At 44.5% G+C, this 17,344-nt stretch overlaps 1 protein-coding gene across 1 annotated transcript in view; it reads right to left on the bottom strand.

Annotated features, from left to right (window-relative positions):
* Positions 1-433: 433 nt before the first annotated feature.
* Positions 434-17,344, bottom strand: part of LOC144824307 (uromodulin-like) — a 54,523-nt gene continuing 37,612 nt past the window's right edge. Inside the window, exons 8-9 of the mRNA XM_078683430.1 lie at positions 15,331-15,484; positions 434-490 (exon numbers count right to left, since the gene is read on the bottom strand). Coding sequence (XP_078539556.1) covers positions 434-490; positions 15,331-15,484 — 211 coding nt within the window. The remainder of the gene's footprint in view (positions 491-15,330; positions 15,485-17,344) is intronic.

The raw sequence follows: 17,344 nt of genomic DNA, 5'->3' as shown, positions 1-17,344 counted from the left end.
TTGTATACATTATTAATGTCTTCTTGTTGTCCTGTGTCCATATGGCTTGTGGCTTCATTCATTGTCCACCTTGCTTTTCTACTCAGACTTCCTATCTGTTCTCCTCTTTTCTGTCTATGGTATATTCTATTACTGATAACTGCACATAGTATGAACTGTGTTTTACATACCTAAGGATTACTAGTTGTGGTTTCATTTTACTTAGCCATACTGTATGACAAGATGCATGAAACATTATTTGCATTTCAAGTGTTTTGTTATTACCTCTTTATTTCATCTCATCATGCATGTGTGCATAAATTGATTCTCCCAAATTTGTAGTCAGTGTAATTTCTCGCTAGTGTGTGTTTATGTCTCATTTCTTCATGTTATTTTTGTAGGAGAGCTTCAAAAATATTTTTTTTCTGAGCTAATTCTTCCAATCTCATATCTTCTATTTCTTTTTCACAACAAAAATCTCAAACTGTAGTTTTGCAATTATTTCTTCATCCTAATAATTAGGCATTCACATTGGTTAAGCAATATTTCCTTTAGCTTATTGCAACACTTTACTCTCTCTTATGAAAACAGAGTTACTTTGAGACCCCTTGGTACTATTGTTTTCAGTAAAATTGTTTTAAAATATTCACTTCCAACAATACTTGATTGTTCTAGTTTCAAAAACAAATATTTCATGTTTTGTGTTATCTGATTTTCCAATACAACTATCTATTTTGTTTGTAAGGAATTGTTCCAATCGTTCTCTTTTCTCCAAATGTTTGGAGATTTCTTATGTTTTCTTTCTTTAAATTGGAAGTGTGCCAGACTCTCAACCTATACTATGAGTCTAGTATTGAAATTGAACAGAGCGTTTGGCACAATCCCACTCATAGGCTATATTAATCTTCATATAGGTTATACATTCCTCAATTTTTTTTATTTGTTATCCATAATGCCAATGCTTATTAATAAAGCTGAGGAAATATTTGCAAAATATTAAGATTGAGATTAGAACTGCAGAAAAGGGAGCCCTGCTTGAACCGCCACAAGATGGGTTGTGGCTCCGCGAGTGAGCGGAACCTCAAAGCATCGTTGGAGCTGTTTTTTTTAAGTTTAAACCAGTTTTTGACCTGTTTGCCCCACGCCGCTCTTTCCTCTCAGATGCCTGTGGTGGCGCCTGCCATTTTCTGCATTGCGAGATGCCGTTCCTCTCCACCAATCTGACTGGGCTGCATGCTATGCAGCTTTTGGGACGCCGCTGAAGCTTTATTGCAGTGCTATACGACCAGCTGACAACAGTGCCTGAAATACTTGCTCTAATGGGAATGGCAACAGGATCCCAACAAAATATATATATTAAATGACTTTGTGTTCTTTTGGATGATTTTTGAAGCACTCGTCATTGTCATTTTGGTGGAAGTCACCACACAAATATCCAAGTGCATGTCTGGTGTTACTAATGTTGACTCTGTCTACTTTATTTGACTAAATTCATATATTTTGGAATACAACCATCTGGTTTGCTCTTCATACCGTCATAAATGACCTTTTTTCTTAGCCCATTTTGGAGATGTTTGTTTGAACTGGCTTCGGAATGCTTTCTAGTCAATGCTATAGCTAATGTTTTCTTTATCCAGTAACTGGACGGCCTCCTCTGAATGGACTGTGCTGGTTGCTGTGTTTTGATGCTGTTTCTACAATGAGCAAACCCTGTATTTGTAAGGTGATTGCTTCCAAGTCCAATATCATATATTAAATAAGTTCTATGTGCAGACGCCTATTGAATTAGACTTATCAATCCAAAGGTAGCACATAGAGGAATAGAGGTGCTTTTTCATTATTGTTTTTAGCAGCCTCTATAAGTATATTACCACTCGCCCGTGAACTGCCTATCTTCTGAGAATTTCTATATACCAAGTATTCACCGACATGGAGGTTTCTTCTTCACTTGGTCAGAAAACAGCTTCTGCAAATATGTCTTAACTTCGCAAGGATTTCAACCCTGCTGCCCCTCCAAAATGTCACACGAAGGAACCTAACTCGCCTACCAAGTCTCCACTACCTATAATAATGGAGGACCTCATGGAATAGATAAGGATGCTTAAACCTTTTCGGTTAGAAGCCAATGCTACTCTTCAGAAGCTGGATGAGAAGTGGTCCAACTTAGACTCCAGAGTGTCGGCAGTGGAACAACGGATTAGTGATGCTCAAGATCTGATTCCTTAGGTTGCTGATATGTTTAAAGAAATTGCTCTCCTCAAGATGCAAACAGAAGATTTAGAAAATCGCAACAGGTGCAATAATCTTCAAATTCATGGTATTCCTGAGGGGGAGGAAGGATCTGACATGCTTACTATTTTTTAAAATGCACATTCCTAAAATTGTTGGTCTCAAGGATGGCACCACTCCTATTCTGCAGCTTGCTCACCGCATTGGTCCTAAAATTGGCATTTCGTCTTCTTCTTCAACAGGCACTCGTCCTAGAGGGATAATTGTTTTATTTCTGGAATACACTGAGTTATTAATGGTCCTCTCAGAGGCAAAGTCGGGAAAGCAGATGTAATGGTCTGGTCAAAAGGTTTTTTTCCCTCAAGATGTGGCCCGAGCCACATCTGCTCGCCGCAAAGAGATTCTCTCTCTTCGCCCAACTGATCGTTCCATGAATGCCAGATATGGCCTAGTCTATCCCTACTTTTGTAAAGTCACATACAGAGAGAGGTCCTACTCTTTTGAGCGCCCAGAGGATCTAACACAATTTATTTCTTGTCACAAGGGAGATGTAATGGAATTTGGAGGGCCATGAATAGCATTGTTGTTTCTGCTTTGCATTGTGCTCTCTAAGTTTTTCTGTTTTATTCCATCTTTTTGAAGAGTTTCGTCTTCTTTTTAGGTTGTAGGTCATAGTTTGTTGTTGCCGTTTTTCTCTAGATTATGTGGTTCTCTTGTCTTCCTTGGAGGTCATTTTATATTACTGTTCCCTTTTGTCTTTTTCTCCTCCTGTATGATCCCATCCCCCTGACGCTTTCCCCTTCCTGCCTTTCACCTCATTCCTCATGTTCTTGGTTCATCCTCATGTTAGGTAAGTGGTTGAGAATCTTATAATGCATCCTTTGTTGTAGTTGTTTGCCTGCGTTTTGTCTATCAATTTACGGCTAAGTATATTATTGCTCTCCCCTGTGGTGTTATTTTATAGTAGGCTCCCTGTTTTCATATATATTTTTTATTATTGGTTCTGGTTGTTCCCGGTTTCTCGTCCTGGCTCTGCTGTCTGTTTCTATCCGCGGTTTCCCGCTTCCCATATTTTTTTTTAGTCTGGATACATATCTCATCTTTTTTGACTGAAGTTTCTCGACTTCCTGTCAACCTTTCTTGGTCTATCATTTGCTTCCTCCTCTATCCTTTCGGTCTTTTCTTTCTTCTCTCTCTTTTCTATTCCCTCTTTTCTATCTTCTCTCCTCTGACCTCTGTCCATGTATTTTCTTCTGCATTTTGTATTGTATTGTAAGTGCATTTATATAGCGCTTACTACCCCTGACGAGACGTCGAAGCGTTTTTTCGGCGGGTAGCACGCTACTCCGGGACCCATGGAGGATTAGTGTTGAATTAGTATAGTGAAACATGCAAGTACATTTTAAGTGGTGGATAAGTTAGTCAGTTATTTGGATTTGGAATGATAGCAGAAGGATAGAGTAGGACAAAGGTTTGTATTTATTTATCGCTCGCTTGTTGACGCATGCTATTCAGGGAGCCTATAAAGGATTAGTGGTGAATTAATATGGTGAAATATAAGGTAATTTCAGTGGTGGATATTAGTCTGTTACTTGGAGTGAGAAGGATAGCGGATGGATAAAATGGGAAGAAAGATTTGCATTCATATAGCACTTGTTACCACTGATGGGTGTTGAAGCGCTTTTCTGGCGAGTAGCACGCCACTCCGGAACCCATAAAGGATTAGTGTTGAAAATTAGTATAGTATAAATGTGAAGTAATTTGAGTAGTATATATGTTATTCAGTTATTTGGGCAGTATATTAGTATAGTTGAATATGGAATATGGAATTTGAGAAGTGAACATGTTAGTCTGTTAATTTTGATTGAAAAAGGATAGTGGAGGGATAAAAGAGTGAAGGATTTTTTTTAAGTCTTAGCAGTAGGAAGAGGCTTTTGGATGAGTAAAGAGGAGTTTTGGAGGGAAGGAGTCAGAGGGGAGAGTTTAGAAATGTTTGTTTTAGGGGATTGGTGTAGTAATAAGAGGTGTCAGATGATGCAAGGAGGGGTAGAGCAGGAGAGAGTCTAGAAAAGGTTATTTTGGCGATCATAGTAGTGGTATTGGTATTGTGACATAGAGGGGGTGGGGATGTGTTTATGTGTATAGTGTATGTTGTGTGTAGGAGGGAATGAAGTAGAGGTGAGAGTGTTTATCTTAGTCCAATCCAGTGTGTGTGTTGTGTGTTAGTGTTATTATGGTAGAAGGGAGAGGAGGGTGTTTGTTGGACAACTGATGGAAGGATCATTATATATTTGTTAGTGATAAAAGGTGGACTGTTAGGTGTAATTACAACAGGGAGAGTGTGTCTGAGTGGGATGTAGTTATTTATGGTGTTGATTGGCGTTGTGTTAGTAATGAGTGTATTGGTTAGTGGTATAGGATAGAGTTGTGTACTGTTTGTGGGTGATGGTGGATATTTCATGGAATGTAAAAGGTTTACGTAATCCTGTTAAGAAGCAACGAGTACTTATGCATCTTTCAAATGTAAAATTGCAATGTTACAAGAAACGCACCTTAATGACAATGATATTAATTCCCTTAAAAAGCAATGGGTTGGTGATGTTTATAGGTCCCCATCTAGAGATAGGAAAAATGGAGTGGTGATAATATTTCATAAATCCCTTTACCTTACTGTGGAGAGTGAAGAGAGGGATACTGACGGTCGTTGGCTCCTTCTTCACACTCTCATTAATGGTTCACATATTTCTCTCCTTAATATTTACGGTCCCACAGGCATCGACTCCCAATTCTGGCAATCCATGTTGCACACTCTTCATACATGCTCTGACTCTAATCTTGTTGTAGGGGGGTGACTGTAATCAGGTTGTTGATCAATTTATTGACAGAAAATCCTCTTCAAGGTATGTTCCTAATAAAATGCATTACTATACACTCTAGAGGGTTGGTACGTGCCTGGAGAATATTCAATCCTGACTCTTTAAAATGTACTTTCTTTTCCCTGACTTATAACTCTACATCTAAAATAGATTATATTTTTCTGAGCCCACTTCTTCTTCCCAACTTATCACATACTGAAATTGGTTCCATTTTAATTTCCGATCACGCTCCTGTCCTTATCAATTTCTATCTCCCTTCCTGGCCCTCTAAATCCCGCTGATGGCGATTTAATAACTATCTTCTTAAGGACCCCTTGTTTATCGGACGCTTTAAGGATTTCATTTAAAAAAAATTCTCCTTAGCGCTAGTCCAGATATGCCCTTTCATACCACATGGAATGCTTTTAAGCCAACTGCTAGGGGATTTATTATTGATTACCTAGCTAGTAAAAAGAAACAATATCATAGGGAGTCTGCTTCTATGTTATCATCCAATAAGAAATTGGAACATGCATACTTTTCGTCTAACAATGCTGACACCCTTAAGAATTTGGTTCAGGCAAAAGTAGCTTTTAATAGGAAATCTATGGCAGATGCTACTGGAACATTATTAAAAATTAATTCAAAATGTTATGGTGGCCGTAATAGAGCCGGTAAACTGCTAGCAAACTATCTGAAGGTTAAATCTCAAAGGTCCAGAATTATCAAGATTACTGATAATTGTGGTACTCATCACTTCAAGGATGAGGAAATATTACAATGTTTTACAGATTTCTATAAGACCTTATACACCCCTCAGTCCTCTCCTTCTGTTGCCGCCTTGGACTCTTATTTCGATTCAATACCCCCTAGCTCTTCCCGACTTGCAGATTGTTCTATTTTGGAGGCTGACATATCCCTTTCTGAGATCAAATCCGCTTTATATAAGTTACCTAATGATAAGGCTCCTGGCCCGGATGGCCTTATTGCTGAATTTTATTCCTGTTTTTCTCACATCCTTTTGGCTCATCTTTTATATTTATTTCAACACTTTGTTTCTTGCAATGAAGCTCGAGGTTCTTTTTTGGAAGCTATGATTTTTTTAATTCCTATAAATGTAAGGGCCCTTCCCTTTGTGCTAATTATCACCCAATTTCATTGAATAATCTAGATTGTAAATTTTTTGCAAAGGTACTAGCCCTTCGTATTAAGCAAGTTCTCCCAGAGTTGATTATTCCTGAGCCGACGGGGTTTGTCAAGGGGAGGACAATAGCTGATTATTCCAGACCTTTTCTTAATATTATTCATTTAGGGCCAGATGTAGGTAATTCTATTTTACCAATTCATAAATACCGAATTTTACCGATTCGGTATTTATGAATCGGTAAAATGGAAGGTGGGAGATGTAGGTAAATTTTAAATTTCAATTACCGAATCGGTAACATTCGGTATTTACCGATTCGGTAAATACCGAATTGGTAGTGCCCATTGATTCCTATGGGACCAAATCGGTAAACACCGAATACTGCAAGGGTGCAGGGGGTGTCACTTTGACACCCTCTAGCACCCCAAATACAGGCATGTGTGCCATGTGGCACACAGACATGCCCTAAGGGCATGTCTGTGTGTCACATGGCACAGGTGTGCATGCACAGATGTGCATGCACACCTGCATTCGGTATTTTACCACCCAATAGGATTGGGTGGTAAAATACCGACTCTTAAGGGCCTGTGGCACTCTCAGGAGTGCCACCTACATGTGGAATTACCGAATCGGTAAAATTACCGATTCGGTATTTTACAGAATCTGTAAATTTACCGAATCGGTAAATTTACCGATTCTGTAAAATGCTGGCCCCCATATGCCGATTCCTAAATACCGGTCGGTAATGGCCGAATTCGGCCATTACCGACCGGTATTTACTCTCCTACATCTGGCCCTTAGTATCTAAGAAGTTCTTCCCCTATTGCTGTCATAACCCTTGACGCAGAGAAAGCTTTTGACCACGTTCATTGGCTTTTTAAGATGCGTGCTCTCAAATGGCATGGATTTGGACCTTCTATTTTATCTCTGATCAGTTTGTTATATTCTTCGCCTACTACCTCAGTTTTTGCTAATGGTTCTCAATCGTCTTATTTTCCTTCACAACGGGGAACCCGTCAAAGATGTCCTCCTTCTCCTTTGCTTTTCATTCTTTCCCTTGAACCTATTCTACATTATTTGCATCATTCACCTTCCTTCCAAGGCTTTAATCATGAGGGTATTGAAATTATATCGCTTATGCAGATGATATTATGTTGTATATTTCAGATCCATCAGGTTCTCTGCCTGCATTCTCAGACCTTCTTTCTTGTTATGCCTCCTCCTTATCCAGGTACAAACGAAATTTCTCCAAATCCGAAGTTCTTCTATTAAATAAATACTGTTTAAGGAGCATGTTTGAAGGGTTTAATCTTAAGTGGAACATTAGTAGTGTTACTTGCTTGGGGATTAAATATCCTCCTCTGTTGCAAAAACGATCCAGCTTAATTTAGATGAGGTTCTTTTAAAAGTAAACAATATGACAAACAAATGGTCTCCCCGTTTCCTGTCATGGTGGGGTAGATTGGACACAATCAAAATGATGTTGCTTCCCGTCATTAATTTTTATTTGTTTGTGTTACCAGTTAGACTTCCTTTAAAGTTTTTTAAAACCCTTAATGGGATTCTGAGTAAATTTCACTGGAATGGATGGAAGGCCCGAATTTCTTTAGCTCTCTTATCTGCCCCTAAAGATTGGGGTGGTGTTCACATCCCCAATTTTCGACAATATCATTCTTCCTTTTTAATTCATCAAGTGCTACCGTATTTATCTTCCTCAGAAGAGATTTCCAGTTCTGTTTGCTAGTTTTACTAATCCTCTTCGTTCTTTTAATTACCCGACAATTTCACACTTTATCTCTACCTTTCACCCAGTTAAGTGCAAACCCCATTCTCCTCTACAATTATTTTTAGACTCACCTCTGTGGAATAACAAACCCCATAAATGATCAAATCATACCATTGTTTGGAAACAACAGGCCGCTAAAGGGATTATCCTTGTTAAACATCTAATTAAGATTCTCTTTTTCTCACCCCCCAAGAGATACAGTTTAAGTTTGATGTACCAGTTTCCTCACTACTTAGATGTGAGTCTTTGAAGTGCTCTTAATTGATCGGTTCTCTCTCCTATCTGGGTCTCCTCCGTCTTCTTCGGACTCCTTGTTTGAACCCCTACTTCTCCCTCTATTCGGGCCTCTCACATTCATAAATATCTCCATTTCTCCTCTCTTGATCGTCCCAAGACTAAAGTTGAACTTCTATCGTAATCTGATTTGCAGCTTACCCTCTCTGTTCACACATGGAATTCCATATGAGCTCTCATACACCACACCTCCTGCAATGCTAGCACCACTCAGACCCTTTATTATTTTTAACAAAGATTGTTTTTTACTCCTTTATCCCTTTCCAAGTAAAGTGTAGAATTATCCCCGATTTTTAGGTCATGTCTACACAACCCTGGCCAATTAATGTACTCCTTTTTTCATTGTCCCAACATTTCCCGCTTTTGTAATAAAGTATGTGAACCTATATCTTCCATCTGTTCTACTAATTTTCCTTTTGACATATATTCTATATTCCTAGTAACTGTCATATGGATTGGTTCTCGCAAGGTTGGTATCTTTGTGGATTTGTTCATTGCTATTGCCTTTCAGGTAATAACCTCTCATTGGAAAGATGCCTTCAAAGACTCCTACTCTGCTTGGTGGAATCTTCTCTGTTACCATCATAGACTGGATAGAGCTTCTGTCAGCACATCTCGGCAAATGATTTGAAAGGAAGCCTTTTGGTCTCCACTCACCAATTATTTATACTTGTCTGCACTCCGTAATAAGGACTCTTCTTTTATTTATCAACCACCATGAATATTTTCTTTTCATTTTTCTTTTGCTTCTGTAGCTCTTATTAGTCAAGGTTAGGTATTTCTCACACAAATGATATAATAATGTATTTTGGTAATCTTCATATGGTATTTGATAAGGTCATCTCTAATTTTCTTCTCCTTCCTTATTCTTTCTCTTCTTTCTCCCCCTTTTTTTCCTTTTCTTTCTTTCTTTTTCTTTTCTTTTCTTTCTTTCCTTCTCCTGTTTTTCCCCTTTTTGAAAAATGTAAAATGCTATTGCGTTTCAAGGTGCGACTTTTCATTATTGCTTTCATATTTTGGGATATTGTATCATTGGTAGCTATCTTGTAATGTTTATTCCTTCATCATTTATATTCTGTTTCGTTAACTTTTTGCTCTTTTGTCATGCCAATTTTTGTATATTGTTGTCCGTATGTTTTTACTTGCTTCAATAAAGCTCTTTAAACTAAAAAAAAAGAACTGCAGAAAAGCAGCAGATGATATGGGACTGAAAGAATTAGCACACAAATATTTTAGTTTGGAAGATATCCTATAAGCATCATGAAAACATAAATTAGGAAGAGATCAAAGAGTCTACACATTTGGTGGAACCGATTTAAACAAATCAGATACAAAAAGTGACTAAAACACACTTAAAACTGCAAATAGTAAATCAATCATGCTTTTGAGTGTGCAGTTAGTGAAAAAAAAACTCAACTATTAATCCTCAGGCATTTATAAGATGCAATTGATCTAATTGTTGAAGTTTCTGACATTCTGTTTGTTCTAGGTTGTTGGAGGAGATGGGGTGAAAAAGAAAGTTTTTGTTACACTCCGCAGCCACTGTAGAGTACAGTGCGCTGCAGACACCTACTAGCATGGTACCTGTGGGGGCCGAGTGACTTACTGTTCTCTCTAAAAGGTTGTAAGCATCACACTGCGTCACACTTTGGGCTTTGAGGTAAGAAAGGATTCGACATTCCATCCATTGTGTTTGCAAATTGAGATGTTGAAACAGAAAGGGGTTTACAGAAGTTCTCTAATAGCATGGCATGTGTTTACAAACACTTTTTCACCTCCAGGGGGCTTCAGCATTACAGAAATGACTCCAGAAACCTATGTGGCCCTTTCCATAATAGCATCATAGGTGGCAACATTTAACGAGGAAATTCCTTTTCTCTTGCAACTGTAAAATATTACTGACGTGGGTGCAGGAGTAAATAGGGTCTTAAATGTGCACTAACTTGTGCACCACCTGAAGAGTGGTACAGCCCAGATGCATCCTTAGAATGCAACTATAGGATAGTGTATGTGGTTTGGGGGACCCCTCCAGTTATCGACCCACCTGTGCGTGCATTCACTTCCTTTATATGCCTGAGGATAGGTCCCAGAACCCGCTCGTAGAGGCCAGAGGAGTCAGGCAATAATGAATGATGGGTATCAGTTTGAAACCAATGGTCCAGATATCACAGATGGGTTTTCCCCAGTATGGGAGTGAACTCATATGTTCACACCAGTGCTGAGGGGTGGGATTTTTGTACTCCAGTTCGCGGTTCCATTTGAGGTAAATGCATATCTCATGAGGGTGCCCACAGTGAGGTCTGGGACAGTGAGCTGGTCTGACATAATCTGACACTGGGTAAACCCTACAGAGCACATTTTCACTGCAAACTGTGGTACCAGCAGCAAACTGATTTATTGCTACTACAAACAGAAATGCATAAGGAGGTGTCTGCTATTTTTAGAATGGACCCCAATTAGAAACCAGCCGCTCGAGAGTAGTAAGGGCCCGATTCACAAAGGTAAACAAAGATGAAAGTCTAACTTTACGACTTTCGGTATTCACAAAGGGCATTTACTTGTAGTAAAGTTAGAACTTTCTCTCAGTTTAACTTATGTTTTGGTCTTAAGTTTAACTGAGACCAAAAGTCTTTTCTCAGTTAAACTTAAGACCAAAACTTATGTTTAACTGCGGCCCGGCTATAGCGCGGGTGAAGTCAGGTGCGACAATCATTTTGGATGCCACCTCTCTTCCTCCATATATGACAATCTCCTTGGATTCCCTCACTAGCACCCGGTAAAAGTGCCCCTCAGCTCTACTTAGCCCCACTCTCACAAACATTTTATTTGTTTTAACGAGCTGGTAAAGGCTGTCTTTGCTAATCCACTTATCTTCCACATAAAACATGGATTTGTTCTTTGCAGCAGGCATATTAATGGGCACTACTTTATGGTGAGTCAAAACTGCCACTATACAAGACTCCAACCTCTCTCTCCAGCAGGAGCATTAATCACCAGAGTTATCTTGACAATTTTATTGCTGCCTGAAAGCTGGATGCACAAGGAACTCTGCAGCAGGTGCTTCTAAATCTTAACTCTTTCCGTGCTGATGACGGAACCGCTCCGTCATCAGCCGCGGTGGCGCTGTGCTGATGACGGAGCTGTTCCGTCATGGCCCGCCCGCCACGCCTGCGCGGCGCTGATTTCACACCTGCGCGGCGCGTTCTATTAAGCGGGCGGGACCATGACGGAACCTCTACGTCATGAGCACAGCTCAACCGCGGCTGGTGATGGAGCGATTCCGTCACCAGCATGGGTGCGCCACGTGGCCTCCCGCCCCCTTAGCACTGCGGCGGAATAGCCCCCGCAGCGATGAGGTTAAGTTATTGCAAAACACAGAGCCTCCCCTGAGGTCAGTGCCCTGCGCTCCAGGTAAGCGCCCAGTGCGGCCGCAAAGGTCACAACGCCCCACAGCTGCGCCCAGAAGAATTACATTTTTCTACTATAACAAAGTGGCAGGGATGCATACCCCTTGCATGCACCACGAGCCATGGCAGCTCCTGCTAAACTCGTCCACTAACATGTTATAGGACCACAGAAGATGGGACCAAGCTTATTTGCAATACAGCGTCTATAGAGTGTTGCGGTGCTGCCGAGCTCTTGTAACATAGATGGGCCATACAAGCTGCGTTTGTTGTAAATATGATCAGCGTTATTGAATCCATTCTAGGTGATTCACAGAACCAGGGCCGGACTGGGAACCAAAACCGGCCCTGGCAAAGTACTCGGCCACCCACCCCGGAGGGTTGGGGGTGCAGCTGAGCTGTTTGCCAGGGCCGGTTTTGGCCGATTTTGTTACAGGGGCCGATATTGCAGCTATGCTGCAAAAACGGCCCTGTGACAAAAACGGCCTACTCAGGGTCCCAAAACTGGCCCCCACTGGGGAGAAGCCCGGTGCACGCTATGGCCAGTCCGGCCCTGCACAGGACACACTATTACCCTAACCTTTCTGCTTCGAGAGTTCCCTCTCTGTCCTTCCCTTCAGTTCGGACTTGCACTGTGCAATCTCTCAGTCTGAGAGCCCTGGCTGTGTACTCCCTTCTTGACATGCTTTGCAGCTCATGGTGAATAGCCTGAGAACCCTGATTAATTACATCCATACTGACCCACATCAAGGGTTCCTGCTTCAATAAGGAGGCACCCGAAGCTCTCTGACGATGCATATCTAGCGTCACGAGCACAACAAAGCGCTATCCCGGCGCTAAAACATTGTAACAGCTTGGACAGTCCAGATCCACCATGACCTGAACATTGTGCCCCTATCATGGTACACACCCTGACAGCTCTTACCTTGCACCTCTACCTTGACCTACCCTGAGACATCCTGCCAGCTCTAACAGTGCACCTCTGTCCTGACCTACCATGAGACATCCTGACAGCTCTGACAGTGCACCTCTGTCCTGACCTACCCAGAGGCATCCTGACAGCTCTGGCGGTGCACCTCTGTCCTGACCTACCCTGAGGCATCCTGAAAGCTCTGACGGTGCACCTCTCTCCTGTCATACCCTGAAACATCCTGGCAGATCTGATGGTGCACCTCTACCCTGACCTACCCTGGGACATCCTGCCAGCTCTGGCCGTGCACCTCTACTCTGACATACCCTGAGGCATCCTGACAGCTCTTACAGTGCACCTCTACCCTGACCTACCCCGAAACATCCTGCCAGTTCTCACAGTGCACCTCTCCCATGACCTACCTTGAGACATCCTGCCAGCACTGGCGGTGCACCTCTCTCCTGACCTACCCTCAGACATCCTGCCAGCTCTGGCGGTGTACCTCTCCCTTGACCTACCCTGAGGCATCCTGACAGCTCTGACACTGCACCTCTCTCCTGACCTACCGGGAGACATCCTGCAAGCTCTGATTGTGCACCTCTACCCTGACCTACCCTGAGACATCCTGATAGCTCTGATGGTGCACCTCTCTCCTGACTTACCCTGAGACATCCTGCCAGCTCTGGCGGGGCACCTCTCTTCTGGCGTACCCTGAGACATCCTGGCAGCTCTGGCAGTGCACCTCTCTCCTGGCCTACGCTGAGACATCCTGCCAGCTCTGATAGTGCACCTCTCTCCTGACCTACCCTGAGACATCCTGCAAGCTCTGATGGTGCACCTCTATTCAGACCTACCCTGAAACATCCTGGCAGATCTGATGGTGCACCTCTACCCTGACCTACCCTGAGGCATCCTGACAGCTCTCACAGTGCACCTCTCCCATGACCTACCTTGAGACATCCTGCCAGCTCTGGTGGTGCACCTCACTCTTGACCTACCCTGAGACATCCTGCCAGCTCTGACGGTGCACCTCTACCATGACCTACCCTGAGACATCCTGCCAGCTCTCACAGTGCACCTCTCTCCTGACCTACCCTGAGAGATCCTGCAAGCTGTGATTGTGCACCTCTACCCTGACCTACCCTGAGACATCCTGATAGCTCTGATGGTGCACCTCTCTCCTGACCTACCCTGAAACATCCTGCCAGCTCTGGCAGTGCACCTCTATTCTGACCTACCCTGAGACATCGTGCCAGCTCTGGCGGTGCACCTCTCTCCTGACCTACCCTGAGACATCCTGCCAGCTCTGACTGTGCACCTCTATTCAGACCTACCTTGAGACATCCTGCCAGCTCTGGCGGTGCACCTCTCTCTTGACCTACCCTGAGACATCCTGCCAGCTCTGACGGTGCACCTCTACCATGACCTACCCTGAGACATCCTGCCAGCTCTCACAGTGCACCTCTCTCCTGACCTACCCTGAGAGATCCTGCAAGCTGTGATTGTGCACCTCTACCCTGACCTACCCTGAGACATCCTGATAGCTCTGATGGTGCACCTCTCTCCTGACCTACCCTGAGACATTCTGCCAGCTCTTGCGTTGTACCTCTCTCCTGACCTACCATGAGACATCCTGACAGCTCTGATGGTGCACCTCTACCATGACCTACCCTGAGACATCATGCCAGCTCTCACAGTGCACCTCTCTCCTGACCTACCCTGAGACATCCTGATAGCTCTGATGGTGCACCTCTCTCCTGACTTACCCTGAGACATCCTGCCAGCTCTGGCGGTGCACCTCAATTCTGACCTACCCTGAGACATCGTGCCAGCTCTGGCGGTGCACCTCTCTCCTGACCTACCCTGAGACATCCTGCCAGCTCTGACGGTGCACCTCTATTCAGACCTACCTTGAGACATCCTGCCAGTTCTGACGGTGCACCTCTATTCAGACCTACCTTGAGACATCGTGACAGGTCTGACGGTGCATCTCTATCCTGACCTACCTTGAGACATCCTGCCAGCGCTTATGGTGCACCTCTCTCCTGACCTACCCTGAGACATCCTGTCAGCTCTGGCGGTGCACCTTCTCCTGACCTACCCTGAGACATCCTGCCAGCTCTGGCAGTGCACCTCTCTCCTGACCTACCCTGAGGCATCCCTGGCAGCTCTGACGGTGCACCTCTACCCTGACCTACCCTGAGACATCCTGACAGCTCTGATAGTGCACCTCTACCCTGACCTACCCTGAGACATCCTGCCAGCTCCGACGGTGCACCTCTACCCTGACCTACCCTGAGATATCCTGCCAGCTCTGACGGTGCACCGCTACCCTGACCTACCCTGAGACATCCTGACAGCTCTGATAGTGCACCTCTACCCTGACCTACCCTGAGACATCCTGCCAGCTCCGACGGTGCACCTCTACCCTGACCTACCCTGAGACATCCTGCCAGCTCTGACGGTGCACCTCTACCCTGACCTACCCTGAGACGTCCTGCCAGCTCTGGCGGTGCACCTCTCTCCTGTCCTGTAAGGCGGCCTGCTGTCAAACCTCCGGCGCACACCTGTAGCCAGACTTGAATGATGCACTGATATTACAATGATAAGACTTCCTCAGAGCTGTGACAGCCCGCCTCTATCATGGCTTCCACCATGCGCTAGACTTCACGTGACTCAGCTTTCACTAAGCCCCGCAAGGCAGCACGGCGCTTGAGTCCGTCTCTTACCGGTGTGCAGGTCCCCTTGCAGATCTCCACACTGGCATGGAAGTAAAGAACGTCTGAGGCCGCGATCTTGAAGACTGAAACCTTGAATCGAGCGTCAATGGAGTTGCCGTTCTGGTCAATGGTCACTAAGTCGCCGTTTTGTGAATCAGGACACCTGCAGGGGGCGGTGGAAAGGACAATGTTAGGTTTCTATACGGACACCCACAACCCTCTCTCCTTCATTTGTGTTGTCTAAACTGCGCCCATGTATCCAGCTCTTGGCACTGTCTCTGGCGCCCATGCTTCCATCCTTTCTAAAGCGGTACAAAAGGGGGTGGCGATGGACGGAGCATCCGAACCAATCAAACACTCACACCCAGTCAAACGATCTGGGTTTGATCCATCACTGTTCTTTAGCCCACTCTGCCACCCCAGTTCAGACATGGCTATATGCAAATCAGTCTGACCCTGTGCCTCATGGGAACAGTCCAGCCCGAACTGCCAAGCCATGCCTTCCCTGGACCGGAAACAAGCTTCCGAGGACCAGTTTCTGGCATTCCAGCCGTCTGCAGCCCGGCTTGCTTGAATCCAGTGGCAAAGTGAGCAAGGGACTCACGTCTGAGCATACCCTGCCACACTTATGGTGGCCAAAGCGGTACAAAATGGGGTGGCGATGGACGGAGCATCCGAACCAATCAAATACTCACACCCAATCAAAAGATCTGGGTTTGACCCATCACCGTTCTTTAGCCCACTCTGCCACCCCAGTTCAGACATGGCTATATGCAAATCAGTCTGACCCTGTGCCTCATGGGAACAGTCCAGCCCGAACTGCCAAGCCATGCCTTCCCTGGACCGGAAACAAACTTCCGAGGACCAGTTTCTGGCATTCCAGCCGTCTTCAGGCCGGCTTGCTTGAATCCAGTGGCAAAGTGAGCAAGGGACTCACGTCTGAGCATACCCTGCCACACTTATGGCGGCCAAAGCGGTACAAAAGGGGGTGGCGATGGACGGAGCATCCAAACCAATCAAACACTCACACCCAGTCAAAAGATCTGGGCTTGATCCATCACCGTTCTTTAGCCCACTCTGCCACCCCCGTTCAGACATGGCTATATGCAAATCAGTCTGACCCTGTGCCTCATGGGAACAGTCCAGCCCGAACTGCCAAGCCATGCCTTCCCTGGACCGGAAACAAGCTTCCGAGGACCAGTTTCTGGCATTCCAGCCGTCTTCAGCCCGGCTTGCTTGAATCCAGTGGCAAAGTGAGCAAGGGACTCACGTCTGAGCATACCCTGCCACACTTATTGCGGCCAAAGCGGTAAAAAAGGGGGTGGCGATGGACGGAGCATCCGAACCAATCAAACACTCACACCCAGTCAAAAGATCTGGGTTTGATCCATCACCGTTCTTTAGCCCACTCTGCCACCCCAGTACAGGCTCTGTACTGGGGTGAATGTATGACATTGTTCTGTATTCTGTCCATCAATTGTTGTTTTTGCATTTGTCACCCCGAGTGGGATGGGTATGCTCAGACGTGAGTCCCATGCTCTCCACACCACTGGAGTCAAACTATCTAGGCTGATGAAGGCTGATAGCCAGAAACCGGTCCTTTGATGCTTGATTCCGGTCCAGGAAAGACATGGCTTGGCAGTTCGGGCTGGACTGTTCCCATGAGGCACAGGGTCAAGGCTGATTTTCTTATGGCCATGTCTGACCTGGGGTGGTGTGGAGTGCAAAAAAACGATGGATTTAGGCCCAGATCTCTGTACTGGGGTGATTGTATGACATTGTTCTGCATTCTGTCCATCAATTGTTGTTTTTGCATTTGTCACCCCGAGTGGGATGGGTAAGCTCAGACGTGAGTCCCATGCTCTCCACAACACTGGAGTCAAACTATCCAGGCTGATGAAGGTTGATAGCCAGAAACCGGTTCTTGGATTCTTGATTCCGGTCCAGGAAAGACATGGCTTGGCAGTTCGGGGTGGACTGTTCCCATGACGTACAGGGTCAAGGCTGATTTGCATATGGCCAT

This window comes from Lissotriton helveticus, chromosome 3_1, assembly GCF_964261635.1.
Source record: "Lissotriton helveticus chromosome 3_1, aLisHel1.1, whole genome shotgun sequence".
NCBI classification, from domain to species: domain Eukaryota; kingdom Metazoa; phylum Chordata; class Amphibia; order Caudata; family Salamandridae; genus Lissotriton; species Lissotriton helveticus.
The sequence above is the reverse complement of the archived record's forward strand: the minus strand, read 5'-3'. Positions and strand labels throughout refer to the sequence as shown.